The sequence below is a fragment of the Salmo salar genome, chromosome 18, assembly GCF_965601325.2.
Source record: "Salmo salar chromosome 18, fSalSal1, whole genome shotgun sequence".
Taxonomy (NCBI): domain Eukaryota; kingdom Metazoa; phylum Chordata; class Actinopteri; order Salmoniformes; family Salmonidae; genus Salmo; species Salmo salar.
This window is the reverse complement of record NC_138308.1, coordinates 90,001,267-90,019,224: the sequence shown is the minus strand read 5'-3', so window position 1 is coordinate 90,019,224 and position 17,958 is coordinate 90,001,267. Positions and strand designations below refer to the sequence as shown.

Here is a 17,958-nt window from a genome sequence, read left to right as displayed (position 1 = left end):
AAGCAAGAGAGAAATATTTCCCCCCCACTTAGCTAGCTAGTTTAGCCTACTGAATCACCCTGCTCAGAGGGATGCTATGTTAGCTAGCTGACTCTTCCAAATCAAGGTAAGTTTATGGTACTACTAATTTATTGTCACCGGGGCCCGCGGTGTAACTGCTTACTGACTGTACGGTTACTGCATGAAGCGGGTTTACTAACGCGTTAGTTCTGTCAGCTATGCTGACTGAGGTTATTTTAGCCAATACGGTGACGACGACCTAGGCTGTGTGTAGCGGTTTGGCTTGGAAAGGTTTTTTCTCCTGGCCACATACAGCTGATGTGTTGTGTATTTAACGGAATTGCATTTAATTTGTTCCCATTGTCGTGCCATTCATCCGCTGCTATCACCTCATGTTTCAGCATGATAATATATGGCCCGTAATGGGGATCCTAATGAACTACACTACCTGCGAGCTGTTGGCTGGAGCGCAGGTGCCATGACCAGAATAGGAACATTTGCTATTTAACACAACAGATTAGTGACAAAACTATCGGTCGAGTTGAAAACGTTTAGATTTTCAAAAAAAATAAAAAATTCGGTGCATGAAAACTTAACCAAAAATGTATTTTGTGTGCACCATCATCACCCATTGTTTTTTTATACGCAACAAGTCCATTTGGTGGAAACATAGCCTACCACTAGAAAAATTAGCATATTTTCTCTATGCGGATTCTAGAATATTCGCATAAAAATCTGTTCGAAACCTAGTTACTATATTCCTCCAGCAGTTTCTCAACAATCTTGTTCAGTGGAAACACACAGTAGCAGGCTATTTTTCTTTGCCAACTTGTTAAATAATAATACAACAATAAAAAAAATTAAAAAGTGGACAAGTTGATGGAAAACATAGCTATTGTTGCATGACTATTGTGTAAGGAATTAACAAGAGCAGATACTGACTGGCACCAAACACAGATCACAAATAGAACACAAGACCAGCAGGTACATTTCGCTTTCCCAAAATGTTCTTTTTTTGTTTGTCATTCTTTTTTTCCACTCAAGTATTCTAATGAATACAACGTGACATATACATTGACAGAGAGGAGGAAGGAAGACAGGAGGAAAATAAAATAACACAGACAGGCAGCAGAAGAGACTACATTCGAAATGGGACCCTATTCACTACTTCTGGGAATAAGGTGCCATTTCGGAGGCAGTCGTGGGACTAGGAGTGAGGGACAGAACCTACAAGAGAGTGGGCTCGACATTTAAACATTCTCATAATCACAGGAAGGTGTCAGCTTGAACTGGTGAGATGCTCCTCCTCCTCTCCCATTTCCTGCCCAGCGAGGATTATGGGTAATGTAATAGCGGGTGGTGTTCTGAAAGCAAACTAAGGCACCAAACGAGTATATAGCAAAGATCAACGTCAATAAGAGTTTGGAAGAAGAAGCAGTACTCAACAACTTAATGGAAGAAAACAACAAGAGGAGGAAGAAAGGTCGGACAGTGACAACCTAAAGACTAAGCAGGGGGATAAAAAAATATTAGTACTTAATAAAGAAGAATACAAAAAACTGCCATTGTAACTTTTGTTTTGTCTTTTTTTACTTGAAAAAATACTTTAAAAAGTAACAAATCAATAGAATAACGCTTGGTCCACATCCCAAATGGTATCCTACTCCCTATACAGTGCACTGCAGTGGAGGCTGCTGAGGGGAGGACGGCTCATAATAATGTCTGGAACGGAGTATTCCGCTCCAGCCATGACCACGAGCACGCCCTCCCCAATTAAGGTGCCAACAACCTCCTGTGGTGCACTGCTTTGGACCAGAGCCCTATAAGCCCTGGTTAAATGTAGTGCACTACCCTATGGGCCCTGGTTAACAGTAGTGCACTAAATATGGAATAGGGTGCCATTTAGGTCACAAACATGTTGTAGAGACTAGAGATGTGAACATGGAGTTGGGGCGGGTTACTGGGGGGGGGATTTATTGTGGGGGGGGGGGGGTCCCCCTCTCTCAAGACTTCTTGACTGATTTAAGGAGGTTGTCCTTGCTCCTCCTCTTAACGTCAAAGTTGTAGACTCGTGCCATGTCTGAGGGAGGCGATGGGTTAAGGATTACACACTTCTCATTTTTGTCTAGTATTTTCAGAAGCACTGTAAACACTGTTGTTACCAGTCTATCAAAACAGTACTTACCAACAGTTGAAACAAGATCCAATTGTCAACACGAAGTAACTCAGTTTCAAAATGTTATTTTCTCCTGGTTCGTGTCTACTGAACACAACCCTACTTTCCCTGCTTTGACACACCTGTCTGCCACACCTGCACCAGTAACTCTGCCCTGCCAGACCATAAACTGCCTCAAGTCATAAAACCACAAGACAAGGCAGCACCCAAAGACCAGTTTAACCATCCCTGACACACAGAGAACATTGTATCACAGCTTTCTTCACTCAGGGTATCTGTAGGTTCCATCAGGTTGAATTTAAGACTGAAGTCCTTTTCTAATGCCACTTGAAATGCAATTTAATACCAATGGGAGGTCTGCGTGCGCCACAAACCTGCTAATATTCGCATTTGTTTTCACACCATCACCAATAGAAATAAAGAGTAGGCTAATAATCTTCGAATGCCGTTCACAGTGCTTTAATAAAGAAGTGCAATTGACTACTGAGATGGTATTCAAATAACTTGGTTCATCTAGGCAGGTATGCATGATTGAAGATATTTTGATAATGTGCACAGCAACCTAATCCAGTGATCGTCATAAATTTTGGGTAGACAATTAGACTATTGTTGTTATAATTTAGTGTTAAAAATAGGTCAATATTTTTTGTTAAATATAGATTAATTTGCCGAAAACTTTATGTGCACTAATATATTTGGTGCTAATTCACCAGCTGGGTAAGTGGAAACTCAAAACACATGAGCTAGATCACTTCCTCTAAATCTAATTTTCACTGGAAGTAGCCAGGTTTTAATCTAACAGTAAAGTAATTATTGATGTCCTAAATAAAGATGTTGATGTCATAGCCTAATACCCAATGAGACCGAGGCTCATTTCACGCTCTCCATATCAATATCTCTGTTGTAAAATAGACAGCTGAGAATATAGATTTGTTTTTAAATACATACCTGCATAAAGCTGATAACATCTTCTCTTCAACTGTGACAAGTATTACCAGGGCCTAAAACGAACTGTTTTGCATACCAGCCACTGTGGCAAGTAGATTAAAAAAAATAAAAAAAATCTACCCACCACTCATTTTTTTACCAGCCAATTTTGTTGTTGCCACAATTACACAAAGAAACACAATAAAACAGATGAGCATGCTTAGTAATGTTGGGGCGGTTAGAGCGTTGGGCCACTAAAATGCATTACTAGTAAGATTTTATTTAATTATCCGTGACCTGAGTATTTTAACAAAAAAAATGTTAAGTTGCCCCTTTAAGGTTACCTTGGTAACAGGGCCACTGAGTAATCACTGCATGTGAGAATGTCACTAGAGGCCAGATGTCTCTTTTTGCTAGCAGTAGGAGCAAACTAAAACACTGAAAAGCAACCTAGCTTGTGAACTAAACAATGTAAATAGCCAAGAAACATGAGGACAGTGTCACTTTTGTAGACTTAGAGTAAATTAGAACAACTTGTATGTCTGTGTCCATTGGTTCTTAAAGAAAAACGAAATCTTTCAGCACTCACAGCCCCACAGACAGGCAGTGTTTCTGCGTAAGGTGGGATAGCTTGCACTTGTCCCCATACGTGATTATTTTTATTAAAAACGCTCACACTGTAGGGCCCGGCGTGTTACCACCTGCCAACCTGGCTGATGAATTAGACGTTCTTACATGCCAAAATCTACCTGCGTTTGGCAGGCGGCAGGTGTTAATTTTAGGCCCTGAGTATTACACAGGATAGCTGTGTTTTTGTTATTAGATATACATCTGATTTCTACAGGAGCAGTGTGAAAGGCAGAAAAAAAAAAGTGTCTTGCTCATTATCACCGCAGCAGGGCCCAGAGAAACAGGCACACTTTGATTAGAGGAATTATGAAGAGACTGCACTTTACGGTTTGACAAAAATCACTTAATAGCTAAACAGTTAGCTTTTTAGTTAACGAGTGAGCTAACTAACCAAGCTAAAAGCAATGTTTCGAATTGGCTATCTATTTTGTAGCCTAACTTACTCGCTGTGCCCTCTCGGCTGGCCATAGCCAGCAGACTTGCAGTGGCACACAGAGAGACACAGTCGTAGGCAACATGTGGAACTCTCTAGCATCTTGAAAATGCGCCTCGGTAGGAATAGGCTATAATTTTATGTTTTTATTTTAACCCACGCTGCCCATGGGCCCATTAACCCACGCTGCCCATTAACCCACGCTGCCCATTAACCCACGCTGCCCATGGGCCCATTAACCCACGCTGCCCATGGGCCCATTAACCCACGCTGCCCATGGGCCCATTAACCCACGCTGCCTATGGGCCTATTAACCCACGCTGCCTGGGCCTGTATGCTGGCTTCAGGATACAGTTCACATCTCAACTAAAATCAGTGTTTACCAACTCTCTTGGCGGACCACCAGACACATTTTTGTTCTACCCCTGCACTGCTGGAACTTTTGGAACTTCAGAACACTTTTGGCAGCATCACATACTTCTCCAGCCTCCGAGCCTGTTCACCCATAGTCCCTGGGCTGAGTGGGCCTATATTTAGGCGTAAGGATACTGACTTCGGTGGTGGTGAACTGGTCTCTGAGGAAGTCCAGGTCTTCCTCCAGGGAGTCTAGGTTGCGTGATGCGGTCGCTAGGTTCTTCTCCAGAAGAGACTGGGCCTCATCGATGTCATACTCCAACATCACATTGGCCTGGGTGAGGGGATAGAGGGAAGAAAGGGAGGTTAGAGAGTATGGAATGGTAGTATATTGTAGTTTTTACTATTGCTTGCTTAATGGTTCCTTCCTAGGAGAAACTGGGAATTGTCCCTAACAAGGCTCCTTCTAGCCTTCATTTAAGAGGTTGGGAGGTGGGTCAGTCCAAAGAACATCACTTTGGATATACATGCACAGGCTGAGGAGGATCAATCCCAAAGTACTCACCCCTAGCCACTGGAGGACCTATCCCAAAGTACTCACCCCTAGCCACAGGCACACTTTGTCGGTGGGCGGGACTGACGCCTTGCAGTAAACGTTGTCAGCCAATAGGAAGTGTGTCTCCATCGGGTCTGTGGTTTCCTATTGGATGAGAGGAGTGGGACACAGGGTGAAACCCAATACTCTACAGTGGTTTCCTGTCCTCAGTCCCTCCCCTCTGAAGGCTCTGGATAACCAGCATAGTTTCCACCATATTGCTTACAGGTCTGCAAACATTGAACAGTTAGGGCCGAGGAGGAGTAGGGAGAAAACGGGGACGGGCTGGCAAGGTCTGAGGAGAAGACAAAGTAAGTAAACACCACATTTGTTTGTTTACCTTCTTCTTCTGCATGTGTCGTAGGATTTCTAGAGTCTGCTTGATCTGTGGGATCTGGCTTTTCAACCTGAGGATCGCAGCGACAAACACCATAGAAGAATTAGAATCATTGTATTACATCTCAGGGTTTCCTTTAGCCGCTAATTGCCGGCTATTGGCTGATAAAATAAATGAAAAAAAAAAAAGATTAATAAAACTGTAGCCTGGCCGGGGCTGCATATCATAGGCTACATCCCGTGTTCGTGCTTCGGCACCATTCCCTCACTCCTTGCATGTTGCTGCGAGAGAGCGCACGCACGAGAGAGAAGCCTTGGGCTACTGTTGACTGAAGGAGGCTGCATTTTTTATTTTAGTAAAATGAAAGTTAGAGAGTATGCCTATAGTCGGCGATTCAGATGTAGGAATTTATGCCTAATTTATGACATTTTCAGCTTCCAGGAATTGTGTACAGATACATGGGGCCGTGCATTATCATGCTGAAACATGATGGCGGCGGATGAATGGCACGACAACGGTCCTCAGGATCTCGTCACAATATCGCTGTGTATTCAAATTGCCATCAATAAAATGCAATTGTGTTCGTTGTCTGTAGCTTATGCCTGCCCATACCATAAACCCACAGCCACCATGGTGCACTCTGTTCACATCAGCAAACCGCTCGTCCACATGACACCATACACATGGTCTGTGATTGTGAGGCCGGTTGGACGTATTGCCAAATTCCCTAAAACGATGTTATAGGCGGCTTATGGTAGAGAAATGAACATTCAATTATCTGGCAATAGCTCTGGTTGACATTCCTGCAGTCAGCATGCCACTCAAAACTTGACACATCTGTGGCATTGTGTGAGAAAACTGCACATTTTAGTGGCCTTATATTGTCCACCAGCACAAGGTGGAATGTGGAATGATCATGCTGTTTAATCAGCTTCTTGAGAAATGAAGCAAATAAAGTTAAACTAAACAATGTAATTAAATAATGTAGACTATACCAACTGAAGGGAACTAACAGTAAATTGGCAGTTGAATGTGTTATTAGGCCTACTGACGGTCTATCCTGATCGTAACTAATATTTAACATGTTAAAAATAGGAAACAGAAAGTTGGGGGAGTCTATAATTAAGAAAGTTAAAATGCCGTACAATTTCAATTCTGCATAATGGAACAGGATTTCAAAAACTTTACTTTGTGAAAGTTGATATGCTTCAGTTTTGCTGCCATATGACTGGTTTCACATGTCTTCAGCGATTAGATGGTAAAATATATTTTTTAAATATTTATTATTTAACTTGGCAAGTCAATTCTTATTTACAATGACGGCCTAGGAATATGCCTTGTTCAGGGGTAGAATGACATTTTTACCTTGTCAGCTCAGGGATTCGATCTAGCAACCTTTCAGTTACTGGCCCAACGCTCTAACCACCTGCCGCCCCTGATCAATCTAAAATAAGTGTAATTTATATTTACAATCCCCGTATTCAAACAGCTTACTCAATTACCTAGTTCTGATCCATTTGTAAACGACAGTGCCTGGAGAACGCTGTTATTTCTATCGGAAAAATAAAGTACATACATAATTAATTCCATCTCCACCCCAAAGGAATAGTGGGTGAAAAGCGTGCTATTCTCATGCTGAAGTTCAAAGTTTGAATATGCATAGAGGGGAAAAAAAAGTGAATTATGTTCCATTTACGAGGCGCTTAACTCAGGTCGGAATTCCCCCAGAGGGGAAGCCTACAGGGGCAATGTCCTCTGTATGGACAAGTGTTAATATTGTAGTGGACAAAGATGAGAAGAGCGTTGGCACGGCTACTGTGCAACTTCCTTTTAGGTAGGATGCCATTTTGTAACTTTATTTTTTCCTTATCTGTTTCATCATCATTATTGTATATCGTTGTTGTAGGCGTATTTATTAATCTAAACATGTTTTGTTTCATTCTGTTGAGATATTTGTTGGCTAAATTAAGTTTGATCTGTGTTTTTAAATTGTGTGCTCCATATTTAGTTTAACATAGGCCTGTCGTAAAAAATAAATATCATTTGCTTATTGCTGTCATTTGTTGGGTATGGTAGGCACTAGTCTTTCTTGGTTAATACGGCAATATAGCTTGTTCAAAACTTTTGTGAAGGTTTAAACCAGCTCGCAAGTGTTTTGTTGTGTTCTGTTGAGTCATTTTCTTTGGCGAAATACAGTTCCAACTGTAATGTGTTTGCCGCAATATATATCCTGCTCGTATTTTCCCTATAAACAATGGCTCGATTTAATTTTGATATTACCTTAATAAAGTTTAGAAACTTTTGTTAAGATTTGGTGTGGTTATTAGCCTATTATACTGCCTATAATATGAAGGCTGTGCACACCGGTGCTCCAACTAACTCTGACAGTTGAACTTGAGGAAGAATGTTTTAGGCTTACCAGAGTTACTCCTATAATCTAACAATATAATGCTTCTTTATTAAAAAAATTAAAGATAAATTAACAAATTGACCTCCTCCTGTACACCTACATCTGTATATGTGACAAGGATAAATAAATAATGTTGGTATCGTAGCATGCCACTCTGGGGCTAGGCCTAAGCTTGTCTTTTATATTTATTTAATATTAATATCATACAGTGGAGACCAAAGCCTAAAGGCCTATGCATGCAATACCCTGATGCATTTAGTGCTCAAATCTCCGACAGCTGAACCGTGTGGAGGACGATTGTTGTTTTAGGAAACAATAGGCTATAAAGTTGTCTATATGATACACATGGAAACATAAGGAATAGTGTTTTTGTAATTTGTTATACTGTTAAGGTCCCGTAAATGTGGCCAATTTGGCCAATATCCCGCGTTTATTGATGCCGCTGGCTGGGTGGAAGCCCCAATGCATATGGGTGACCGGTAAAGTTCTCAAATGTCCGATAAACGTAAACCTTTTTACCATTAAATTCCCATGTACCGAATGAAAAATACAAGTTAAATGGGTTTCCATTACATTTTCAACTCTACTGATGGGTTTGTCACAAAACAAATGTTGCGTTATATAGCAAATGTGCCCAATCTGATTTTGTAATGATAGATAGGCCTAGTGCACGGTTCTGACTGGTGGCCGACCTGACTATACAGTTCCCCTTCCCTCCCTCCGTCCGTCCATCCCTTGCTAGCTCGTTATGAAATATGCAAGTGTTTCTGTTCTCGGAAGTACAGCAATTAATCAGTCTCCTATGTTCCAAAAATACTGAATCTTAAGGAGTTTACATTTTGACACTCAGAAATAGGAGTCGACGTGTAAGGAGTCAATTATTTGGAGTCAACTCTCCACCACTACGTTATCATCGTTAACAGTTGGGAAAATGGCTGAGAAAGGCAAGTGACAGCAGCGAAGTCCTGTACACCTTTATTTAACTAGACAAGTCAGATTAAGAACACATTCTTATTTACAATGACGGCCTAGAACCGGGGGTTAACTGCCTTGTTCAGGGGGGATTCGTTTTTGCAACCTTCGGTTACCAGTCCAACGCTCTAACCACCTGCCTTACATTGCACTCCACAAGGATTAACAGGCTGACTACCTGTAACGCGAGGGCAGCAAGAAGCAAAGGTAAATTTCTAGCTAGCATTACACTTATAAAAAACTATCAATCTTAACATAATCACTAGTTAACTACACATGGTTGATAATATTACTAGTTTATCTAACGTGTCCTGCGTTGCATATGATCGATGCGGTGCCTGTTCATTTTCATTGAATCACAGCCTACTTCGCCAAACGGGTGTTGATTTAACAAGCGCATTTGCGAAAAAAGTACTGTCGTTGCACCAATGTACCTAACCATAAACATCAATGCCTAACAGGAATATTTAGACTTAGGGATGCCATCCGTTAGATAAAATACGGAACAGTTTCGAGATTCGACCATATTAATGACCCAAGGCTCGTATTTCTGTGTGTTTATTATATTATAATTAAGTCTATGATTTGATAGAGCAGTCTGACTGAGCGGTGGTAGGCAGCAGCAGGCTCATTCATTCAAACAGCCATTCGCTGTGCTTCAAGCATTGCGCTGTTTATGACTTCAACCTGGGTGGGTATAATTTGTGGAACGTTCCAACAGGAATCTATTCCCAAAACTTCGTAAATAACAAGGTTGTATAGCGGCAGAATAAGATACCGGGTAGGGAGTGGTCTATTTCATAGCGTTTTTTACTCATCACGTTTATTCCGAAAAATGTCTGTCCTCACTCTGGTAGCCTATTGTCACGGCTCCTCCTCTGCAGTGCAGGGGCTGTTCCTCCTGCAGGCAGAGGAAGGTCGTTAGTGATTGGAGCCACCTGGGCTCAGGGTATTTAACAAACTGCTCCACTAACCTCTCTCTCTCCCTGCTCCTCCAGGTATGATCCTGTTTTGTTTGTTCCTTTGTTGGTTTATTTAGTTTCCACTCAGTCATGTTTACACACACATATTCACGCATCCGTGCACCTTACATACACCCTACATTATGACATGTCCACACCTCATTCTTTTGTTTAGAATTAATAGTTTTGTTTTATAATAAAGAACTTTTTGAATTGGCCTATACCGGTTGTTGATGTCCTCTAATTTTTTGGTGACACCTATGGACAAACATTAAGAATAAGCTACGTGGTGAGTTGATGCCTATTCGGCAGCTAGTTAGCTAGGTTTGTAGGCGTTGCTACTTTGTATGCGTTGTTGGTTGGCAACCTTTTACTTTACGTTTTTTGGAACAGATTCCTGTTGGAACGTTCCACAAATTATACCCACCCCTTCAAGCCTATCAACTCCCAAGATTAGGCTGGTGTAACCGATGTGAAATGGCTAGCTAGTTAGCCGGGTGCACGCTAATAGCGTTTCTAAGGTCACTCGCTCTGAGACTTGGGAGTGGTTGTTCCCCTTGCTCTGCATGGGTAACGCTGCTTCGAGGGTGGCTGTTGTCGATGTGTTCCTTGTTTGAGCCCAGGTAGGAGCGAGGAGAGGGATGGAAGCAATACTGTTACACTGGCAATACTAAAGTGCCTATAAGAACATCCAATAGTCAAAGGTATATGAAATACAAATCGTATAGAGAAAATTGTCCTATAATTCCTATAATAACAACAACCTAAAACTTCTTACCTGGGAATATTGAAGACTCATGTTAAAAGGAACCTCTAGCTTTCATATGTTCTCATGTTCTGAACAAGGAACTTAAATGTTAGCTTTCTTACATGGCACATATTACACTTTTACTTTCTTCTCCAACACTTTGTTTTGCATTATTTAAACCAAATTGAACATGTTTCATTATTTATTTGAGGCTAAATTGATGTATTATATTAAGTTAAAATAAGTGTTCATTCAGTATTGTTGTAATTGTCATTCTAAAAAAGAAGAAAATAATCGGCCGATTAATCGGTATGACTTTTGGTCCTCCAATAATCGGTATCGGCATTAAAATCATAATCGGTCGACCTCTATTGAGAACACACAGAGCTGGTGAAAGTATTTCCGGATAATTTATTCTGCTAAATTAGATTTAAATCATAAAATTCCATAAACTATAGAATGACAAACTAAATACATGTGTAGGCTATATCAGCCTATTAGGTGGGTAAATTGTGGTTTCTTCCCTGTCTTCTCTCTCTGGTGGTGGTGCAAATGATGAATAACTGTAGGCGTGTGTGCAGAGGCCCGTCGGTCGGAGGCTTGACCACTTTGAGCGTGCCAAATCCGACGTATCAAGAAGAGCCAGAGACAGAAAACTCTACCAGGGGTTGCTAAAACAGCTATCGTCCATGCACAATGCACTTTCAACTCACCCTACTGTCCAAGCTGAGCTTATAGAAACGTACCACCTCTATGGCATATGCAGACAAACTGATCCACCGCATGAACGTTAATCACACCAATGAGATCTAGGATCCAAATTCACAGCCTGTCTGCCTTGATGTTCATAGAACTCCACGGACTCTTACACAGTGGAACCCAGAATGATATGGGAAACGGGGATACCTAGTCAGTTGTACAACTGAATACATTCAACTGAAATGGGTCTTCCGCATTTAACCAAACCCCTCTGAATCAGATGGGTGTGGGTGGCATATGTGACCAGCACCATGATTTCAACGGCACTCAAATCGATTAAAATAGTAGTGAAGATATGTTACCTACGCCTAATAGTCCTACTAATCACTTACTATTGGTTAATCAATATGAATCAATGTCTCGCAATATCACATAACGATTTATTAGTATTTTACAGAACCAAATATAATAGCATATAGGCCTACTGTAGCATAGTATGATTATAATATGTTACACCAAAAACACCTCAGTCATTTCTTATATGAAGCTGAATAGTACATTTTTTAGTACATCAATAGTATATCATGTGGCCAAAACCCAACAGTGTGTGCCACTAGGGAGGATAGATGCTTTCATTGAAACAAAATACAAGAAAATCTACTGGTTTGTTAACACCGTCTGCTCTAATTCACTGACGAAACAGTACTTCAAGAAGACCTGAACTCATATTCCCATGAAATTGATTGAGATCAAATGATTGGCATGCAGTTTGATGATTTCACCGGTAAAAATGTGATAGCCTATTTTGAAATTTGGTATGGCTAACTTGTTGTTTGAGGGTATTTAAAAAAATGTCATTTTCTTGAGACAATGTGTGTCTCAGACGTTGCAATAGGAGGATGCATTTTATGCATAGGCCTACTCTACAATGATATTGAATAGGCTACATCTGTCGGTAAAAACTTTGAGAAATTATGTCAATCATTTCTTTGCATTCCCTCACCTAAAAAAAATAGCCTGTATGGCAATACTTTGAGAAGTTAAATAAGAAGGAATTGCAAACTTTGTGTGGTGGAATTGAGGTACACTATTGGTAGCACAGGTGCAAAGCTTAACCAACTGAAAGGGACATAGGTGAAACCTAAACCTTTGCTGGCAGTAGAGCAGCTGCATTGTGAATTCATGTGGAATGTCATGAATTTTTCATATCGCTTTAATGTTAAAACCATTTTTTTTTTTTAATGGCAGTTTAAATGTTAAGAGAATATTTCCATTTGTCACATTCCTAATACAGGCACACTTTACTAGGTAACGGCCCAGCTACACTAAAGCCATAGAGGAATTGCTTCCTTTGAAAATCAATTAAAGTTGCTACACTGCCCGTGTTGTGCTCATGTTGAATCACGTCCAATGGCAGCGTCCAAGCTCAAGAATCACAGAGGTTCAATTCTCTATGGCTGACGCGGGCCTTCATTCTATCTTGCGAATTTAAAGAATGAGAAGTTAAGTTGATTTTGGTTGCAAATGGTCTCGACTATACACCACTGGTTATTGTACTAAGATTTATGTAGTCAAGAAGCTACTCCTAGCTGGCAGATACTCTAGCTAGCTACATTGACTCAGGGGTCACGTTACACAGGAACCCAAACCGGCTGCGCTCGTGCTCCATCGTGCATAAATGTATTTTGTCCCCCCACACCAAACGCGATCATGACACGCAGGTTAAAACCTGTTAGGGCTAGGGGGCAGCATTGACACGGCTGGATAAAAAACATACCCGATTTAATCTGGTTACCACTCCTACCCAGTAACTAGAATATGCATATACTTATTACATATGGATAGAAAACACCCTAAATTTTCTAAAACTGTTTGAATGGTGTCTGTGAGTATAACAGAACTCAAATGGCAGGTCAAAACCTGAGAGATTCCTTTACAGGAAGTGGCCTGTCTGACCATTTGTTGAACTTCTTTTCCATCTCTATCATTTACTAAGGATCTCTGCTCTAACGTGACACTTCCCACGTCGTCCATAGGCGCTCAGAGCCCGGGAAAAAACAGAATGTCGTCATTCCAGCCCCAGGCTGAAACACATTATCGCCTTTCTCAAGTGGCCGATCAAGGGACACTGGCTTATGCGCGTGACCCCGACCGCCCCCGCCTTTGGGATTTTTTCCTCTGTTTGCCGAAAAGGAGATTCCCTGTCGGAATATTATCGCTTTTCTACGAGAAAAATGTCGTAAAAATTGATTTTAAACAGCGGTTGACATGCTTCGAAGTACGGTAATGGAATATTTAGAATTTTATTGTCACGAATTGCGCCATGCGCGTGACACTTCTTTACTATTTCGGATAGTGTCTGGAACGCACGAACAAAACGCCGCTATTCGGATATAACGATGGATTATTTTGGACCAAACCAACATTTGTTATTGAAGTAGCAGTCCTGGGTGTGTATTCTGACGAAGACAACAAAAGGTAATGAAACTTTTATAATAGTAAATATGATTATGGTGAGTGCTAAACTTGCCGGGTGTCTAAATAGCGAGCCCGTGATGCCTGGGCTATGTACTTAGAATATTGCAAAATGTGCTTTCACCAAAAAGCTATTTTAAAATCGGACATATCGAGTGCATAGAGGAGGTCTGTATCTATAATTCTTAAAATAATTGTTATGCTTTTTGTGAACGTTTATCGTGAGTAATTTAGTAAAATGTTAGCGAATTCCCCGGAAGTTTGCGGGGGGTATGCTAGTTCTGAACGTCACATGCTAATGTAAAAAGCTGGTTTTTGATATAAATATGAACTTGATTGAACAAAACATGCATGTATTGTATAACATAATGTCCTAGGGTTGTCATCTGATGAAGATCATCAAAGGTGAGTGCTGCATTTAGCTGTCTTCTGGGTTTTGGTGACATTATATGCTGGCTTGAAAAATGGGTGTCTGATTATTTCTGGCTTGGTACTCTGCTGACATAATCTAATGTTTTGCTTTCGTTGTAAAGCCTTTTTGAAATCGGACAGTGTGGTTAGATTAACGAGAGTCTTGTCTTTAAATGGCTGTAAAATAGTCATGTTTGAGAAATTTAAGTAATAGGATTTTTAAGGTTTTGAAAATCGCGCCACAGGATAGCAGTGGCTGTTACGTAGGTGGGACGAATTCGTCCCACCTAGCCTAGAGAGGTTAAAATATCAAAACAATCTCTTAACCAATTACATTAATTTGGGGACCGGTCGAAAACCATTAAACATGTATGGCAATTTAGCTAGTTAGCTTGCACTTGCTAGCTAGTTTGTCCTATTTAGCTAGCTTGCAGTTGCTAGCTAGTTTGTCCTATTTAGCTAGCTTGCTATTGCTAGCTAATTTGTCCTGGGATATAAACATTGAGTTGTTATTTTACCTGAAATGCACAAGGTCCTCTACTCCGACAATTAATCCACACATAAAACGATCAACCGAATCGTTTCTAGTCATCTCTCCTCCTTCCAGGCTTTTTCATCGTTGAACTTATATGGTGATCGGCATCTACACTTTCATAGCATTTCCACGACAACCGGCAAAACAGTTCGTCTTTCAATCACCCACGTGGGTATAACCAATGAGAAGATGGCACGTGGCTACCTGCTTCTATAAACCAATGAGGAGATGGGAGAGGCAGCGCGATCTGCGTCAGAAATAGGAATGGCTTCTATTTTAGCCCTTGGCAACGCAGACGGTTCTTTGGAGCGCTCGAGCAGTGTGGGTGCAATAATTGAAAAGCGTATATTCTTACATTTATTTTGCAACGCTCGCGCCCGCGACACGAGCGGTGTAGTCAGTATTAGAGTTCAGAAAATCTGCCTTTTCATAATGCTGACCATCACAAAATCACGTTTCAAACCATTTCACCTGCATTTTATATTGAAAGTCAGTATTGTTTTTCTTCAATAGAGGATCAGGGACGTGGAACTGTAGTTTTCCTTCACATAAAATACATTAGTATAACACATTCAGCAGAAAACAGTTTCATTTTCATCAGAAGACAACATAAGTGCAACTTTATTTGGCTGGCAGGCACAAGTAAATGAGTTTACACTGAAAAAGCAAGGTAATTTTGCAAAACCAATGCATGGCCATCATATTTCTAATGTTTCTCATGGAAAGAATGTAGCCAGCTACATTTCTTCATGTTTTGCTTGAGGCTAATCTTGCATTTTACCAGAGAAAAGTAGGCTACACTGAGAAAAGTACCAGAGAAAGGTAGCTACACATGTCAGAGAGTTGTCTGCTGATGCCCATTTGTAAATTCTCAAAGTGGAGAAGTGCAACTGAAGCACAAAGTTAGTCTGATGCCGAGGAGAACTTACAATAAGAGGCAATGTAGATAGGCATTTACAAAACGCAGAAAGATATTTCTTATGCATTACATTTTTTTGTTTATTCTGCGTGTACACAGAATTCTGCATTAACGCGACCGCTGTGACTGTTCACAATGTAAACAAAAGTAACCTATGAGGATAATTTAGTACAACCACTAGCAACAATTTATGAGTACTCGTTGGCAGTCATTGTAAATAAGAATTTGTTTTTAACTGACTTGCCTAGTTAGAGAGAGAGATATATAATCCAGAGCGATTTACAGTAATGAGTGCATACGGTCTCATACTTTTTGTACTGGTCCACCGTGGGGCCTACCTTTGTTTCTTCTGCGCCAAGTTGAGCTCCATATATTTGTATTTCTGGTACTGTTCATCCAGTTTCCTCAGTACGGCGTCTGCGGTGTCGTTGCCTGGCTGCTTCATAAACGACTCGACATCCTCCTACAACCGTTGACAAAATAACGTTAGTTATCTTAGCTAATATTAACGTTATATCAGACGAGTCATTCTCATACTAAACATATGGTGACATACAAGGTATTTAACGTTAGATAACTGTTTAATTACATTTGGACGACAAGAGAAATTGGATAGGTAGCCAGGCCGGCTAATGGGCTTCGTCGGCGTTATTTCCCTAAAAGGATGTAAATGAACATAGCACCACTTTGCTTGATAACGTTAGCTACCTAGCATTAGCTTAGTTAGCATTTGTGACAGGCTAGCATAGAGGCTAGACAACGGCGAATATTTTTTTGGAGAGCCTCATTTCACAAAGTAACGTTATAAGCGACACACTGTGTATATACTTCATATTTTACCCACCACAAATATTGCTTCAGGGATTCCGAGATGCTTTTTGCTTGTCGCCTGTACGGCATTGCTGCTGTCTATGGTCGTTGCCATCTTGGAAAGGACTTTCTACTCTCGTTACGTAGAAGTTGGGCGTGGGGTTCCTACTGAAGAGCTTGTCCGTCAGAGACGGACGAGTAAGCGAGACACCCCACTTGCTGTTCTTTTTCTGGTTCAATGAAAGTTAATGATTTAAGTAGACCTGACCCAGCAGCTATTGACACCTCGGGCGTTAAGTAGACCGGAACTGACTTTTTTTTATATATAGTAAACGGCGAAAGTGAGCCATCTTTATTTATCCACCATCTTTGGTGCCCGTCTTGAAAGCTTGATTTTGCGCTTGTGAAGTGGCTTACTTCTTTTCCTTGTGTCCTCGATCACTAGGCTGACATGGTTAAATAAATATATTGGAAGACCATATACATTTCCTATGTAGTAGGCTAGTGCAGGGGCGAAAATCTGATATCCACTTTGGAGGGGACAATTACATGAAATTTTCTCAAGAGCAATTCCTGAGGGGGACACCAAAAGTAGTGCTGTAACACATAGCCTACATTGTAATATGGTAAATGTATATTGAGGAACCAAAGAAATAAGGTGTTTGCCGTACTCCTAACTACCGGTACCCAAAACTACACAACTAATCACAACAGCAATACCATTGCCTTTAACAAATCTTAGTTCAGTCACCAGTTTAAGTTGAGAGTGAGGGTATCCATGGCATTTTCCAATTATGTTCCTATTTTACAAGTTAAAAAAATTGAGAACCTTTCATAATGTTGCCAAACAAAGACTCAACAAACTTACCTGAGACTCCCTGTCTCTGCCAATCTGTCCCTGCATATCTGTCCCCAACTCTGCTGTCTGTGTGCCATCTGTTGCCTGCTCTGCCTAATGACATCATTGTGAAACATTTCCATTAGAATTTCATTTCTTTCTTATGAACATTTTATCAACTAGTCTTTGAGATATTAGGGGGGGGTCGCAATCTTTTGAAACTTAAAAACGCGCTATTAAGTGTCTATAATCAGCACAATTGATTTCATTGCGTATTATTAATATTATATAAATTACATAGTTATGTTTCAGTGATATATTGGGGGGGACAAATCATATTTTTCCCAGGATGGGGGGGTCGTGTCCCCCCCGTCCCCCCCCGGGATTTCCGCCTCTGGGCTAGTGTAACAGTAAAATCTACTTTGCAAGGCTTGGGAACTGTCTATCAACACATTTGATTTGAATACCAGGGAAAATACAAAAATACTTCAAAGATGATTGGTTTAGAATTTGTTATACATGATTTATACAGTTTCCATTTCACATGAAATGATGGATACCTCATTGTTATTCTTCAACATAACTCACACAGAACAACAGACAGAGAACCAAACATGGTTTTGCCCACAATGTGTGATGATGATAGCCCTACACACATGGGTTCTAGGCGTTAAATCCTTCACATGTGTAAGAATGCATTTTCACATTTATTCAAAGATTTAGAATA

At 40.6% G+C, this 17,958-nt stretch overlaps 1 protein-coding gene across 1 annotated transcript; it reads right to left on the bottom strand.

The window, feature by feature from the left end:
* Positions 1-985: 985 nt before the first annotated feature.
* On the bottom strand, positions 986-16,573 carry LOC106578050 (prefoldin subunit 3). The gene is made up of 6 exons (XM_014156615.3): positions 16,428-16,573; positions 15,922-16,046; positions 5,456-5,522; positions 5,122-5,220; positions 4,716-4,854; positions 986-2,080 (listed from the first exon to the last, which is right to left on the bottom strand). The coding sequence occupies exons 1-6, from the start codon at positions 16,506-16,508 to the stop codon at positions 2,004-2,006; spliced, it is 588 nt and encodes a 195-aa protein (XP_014012090.1). The 5' UTR covers positions 16,509-16,573; the 3' UTR covers positions 986-2,003.
* Positions 16,574-17,958: the final 1,385 nt, after the last annotated feature.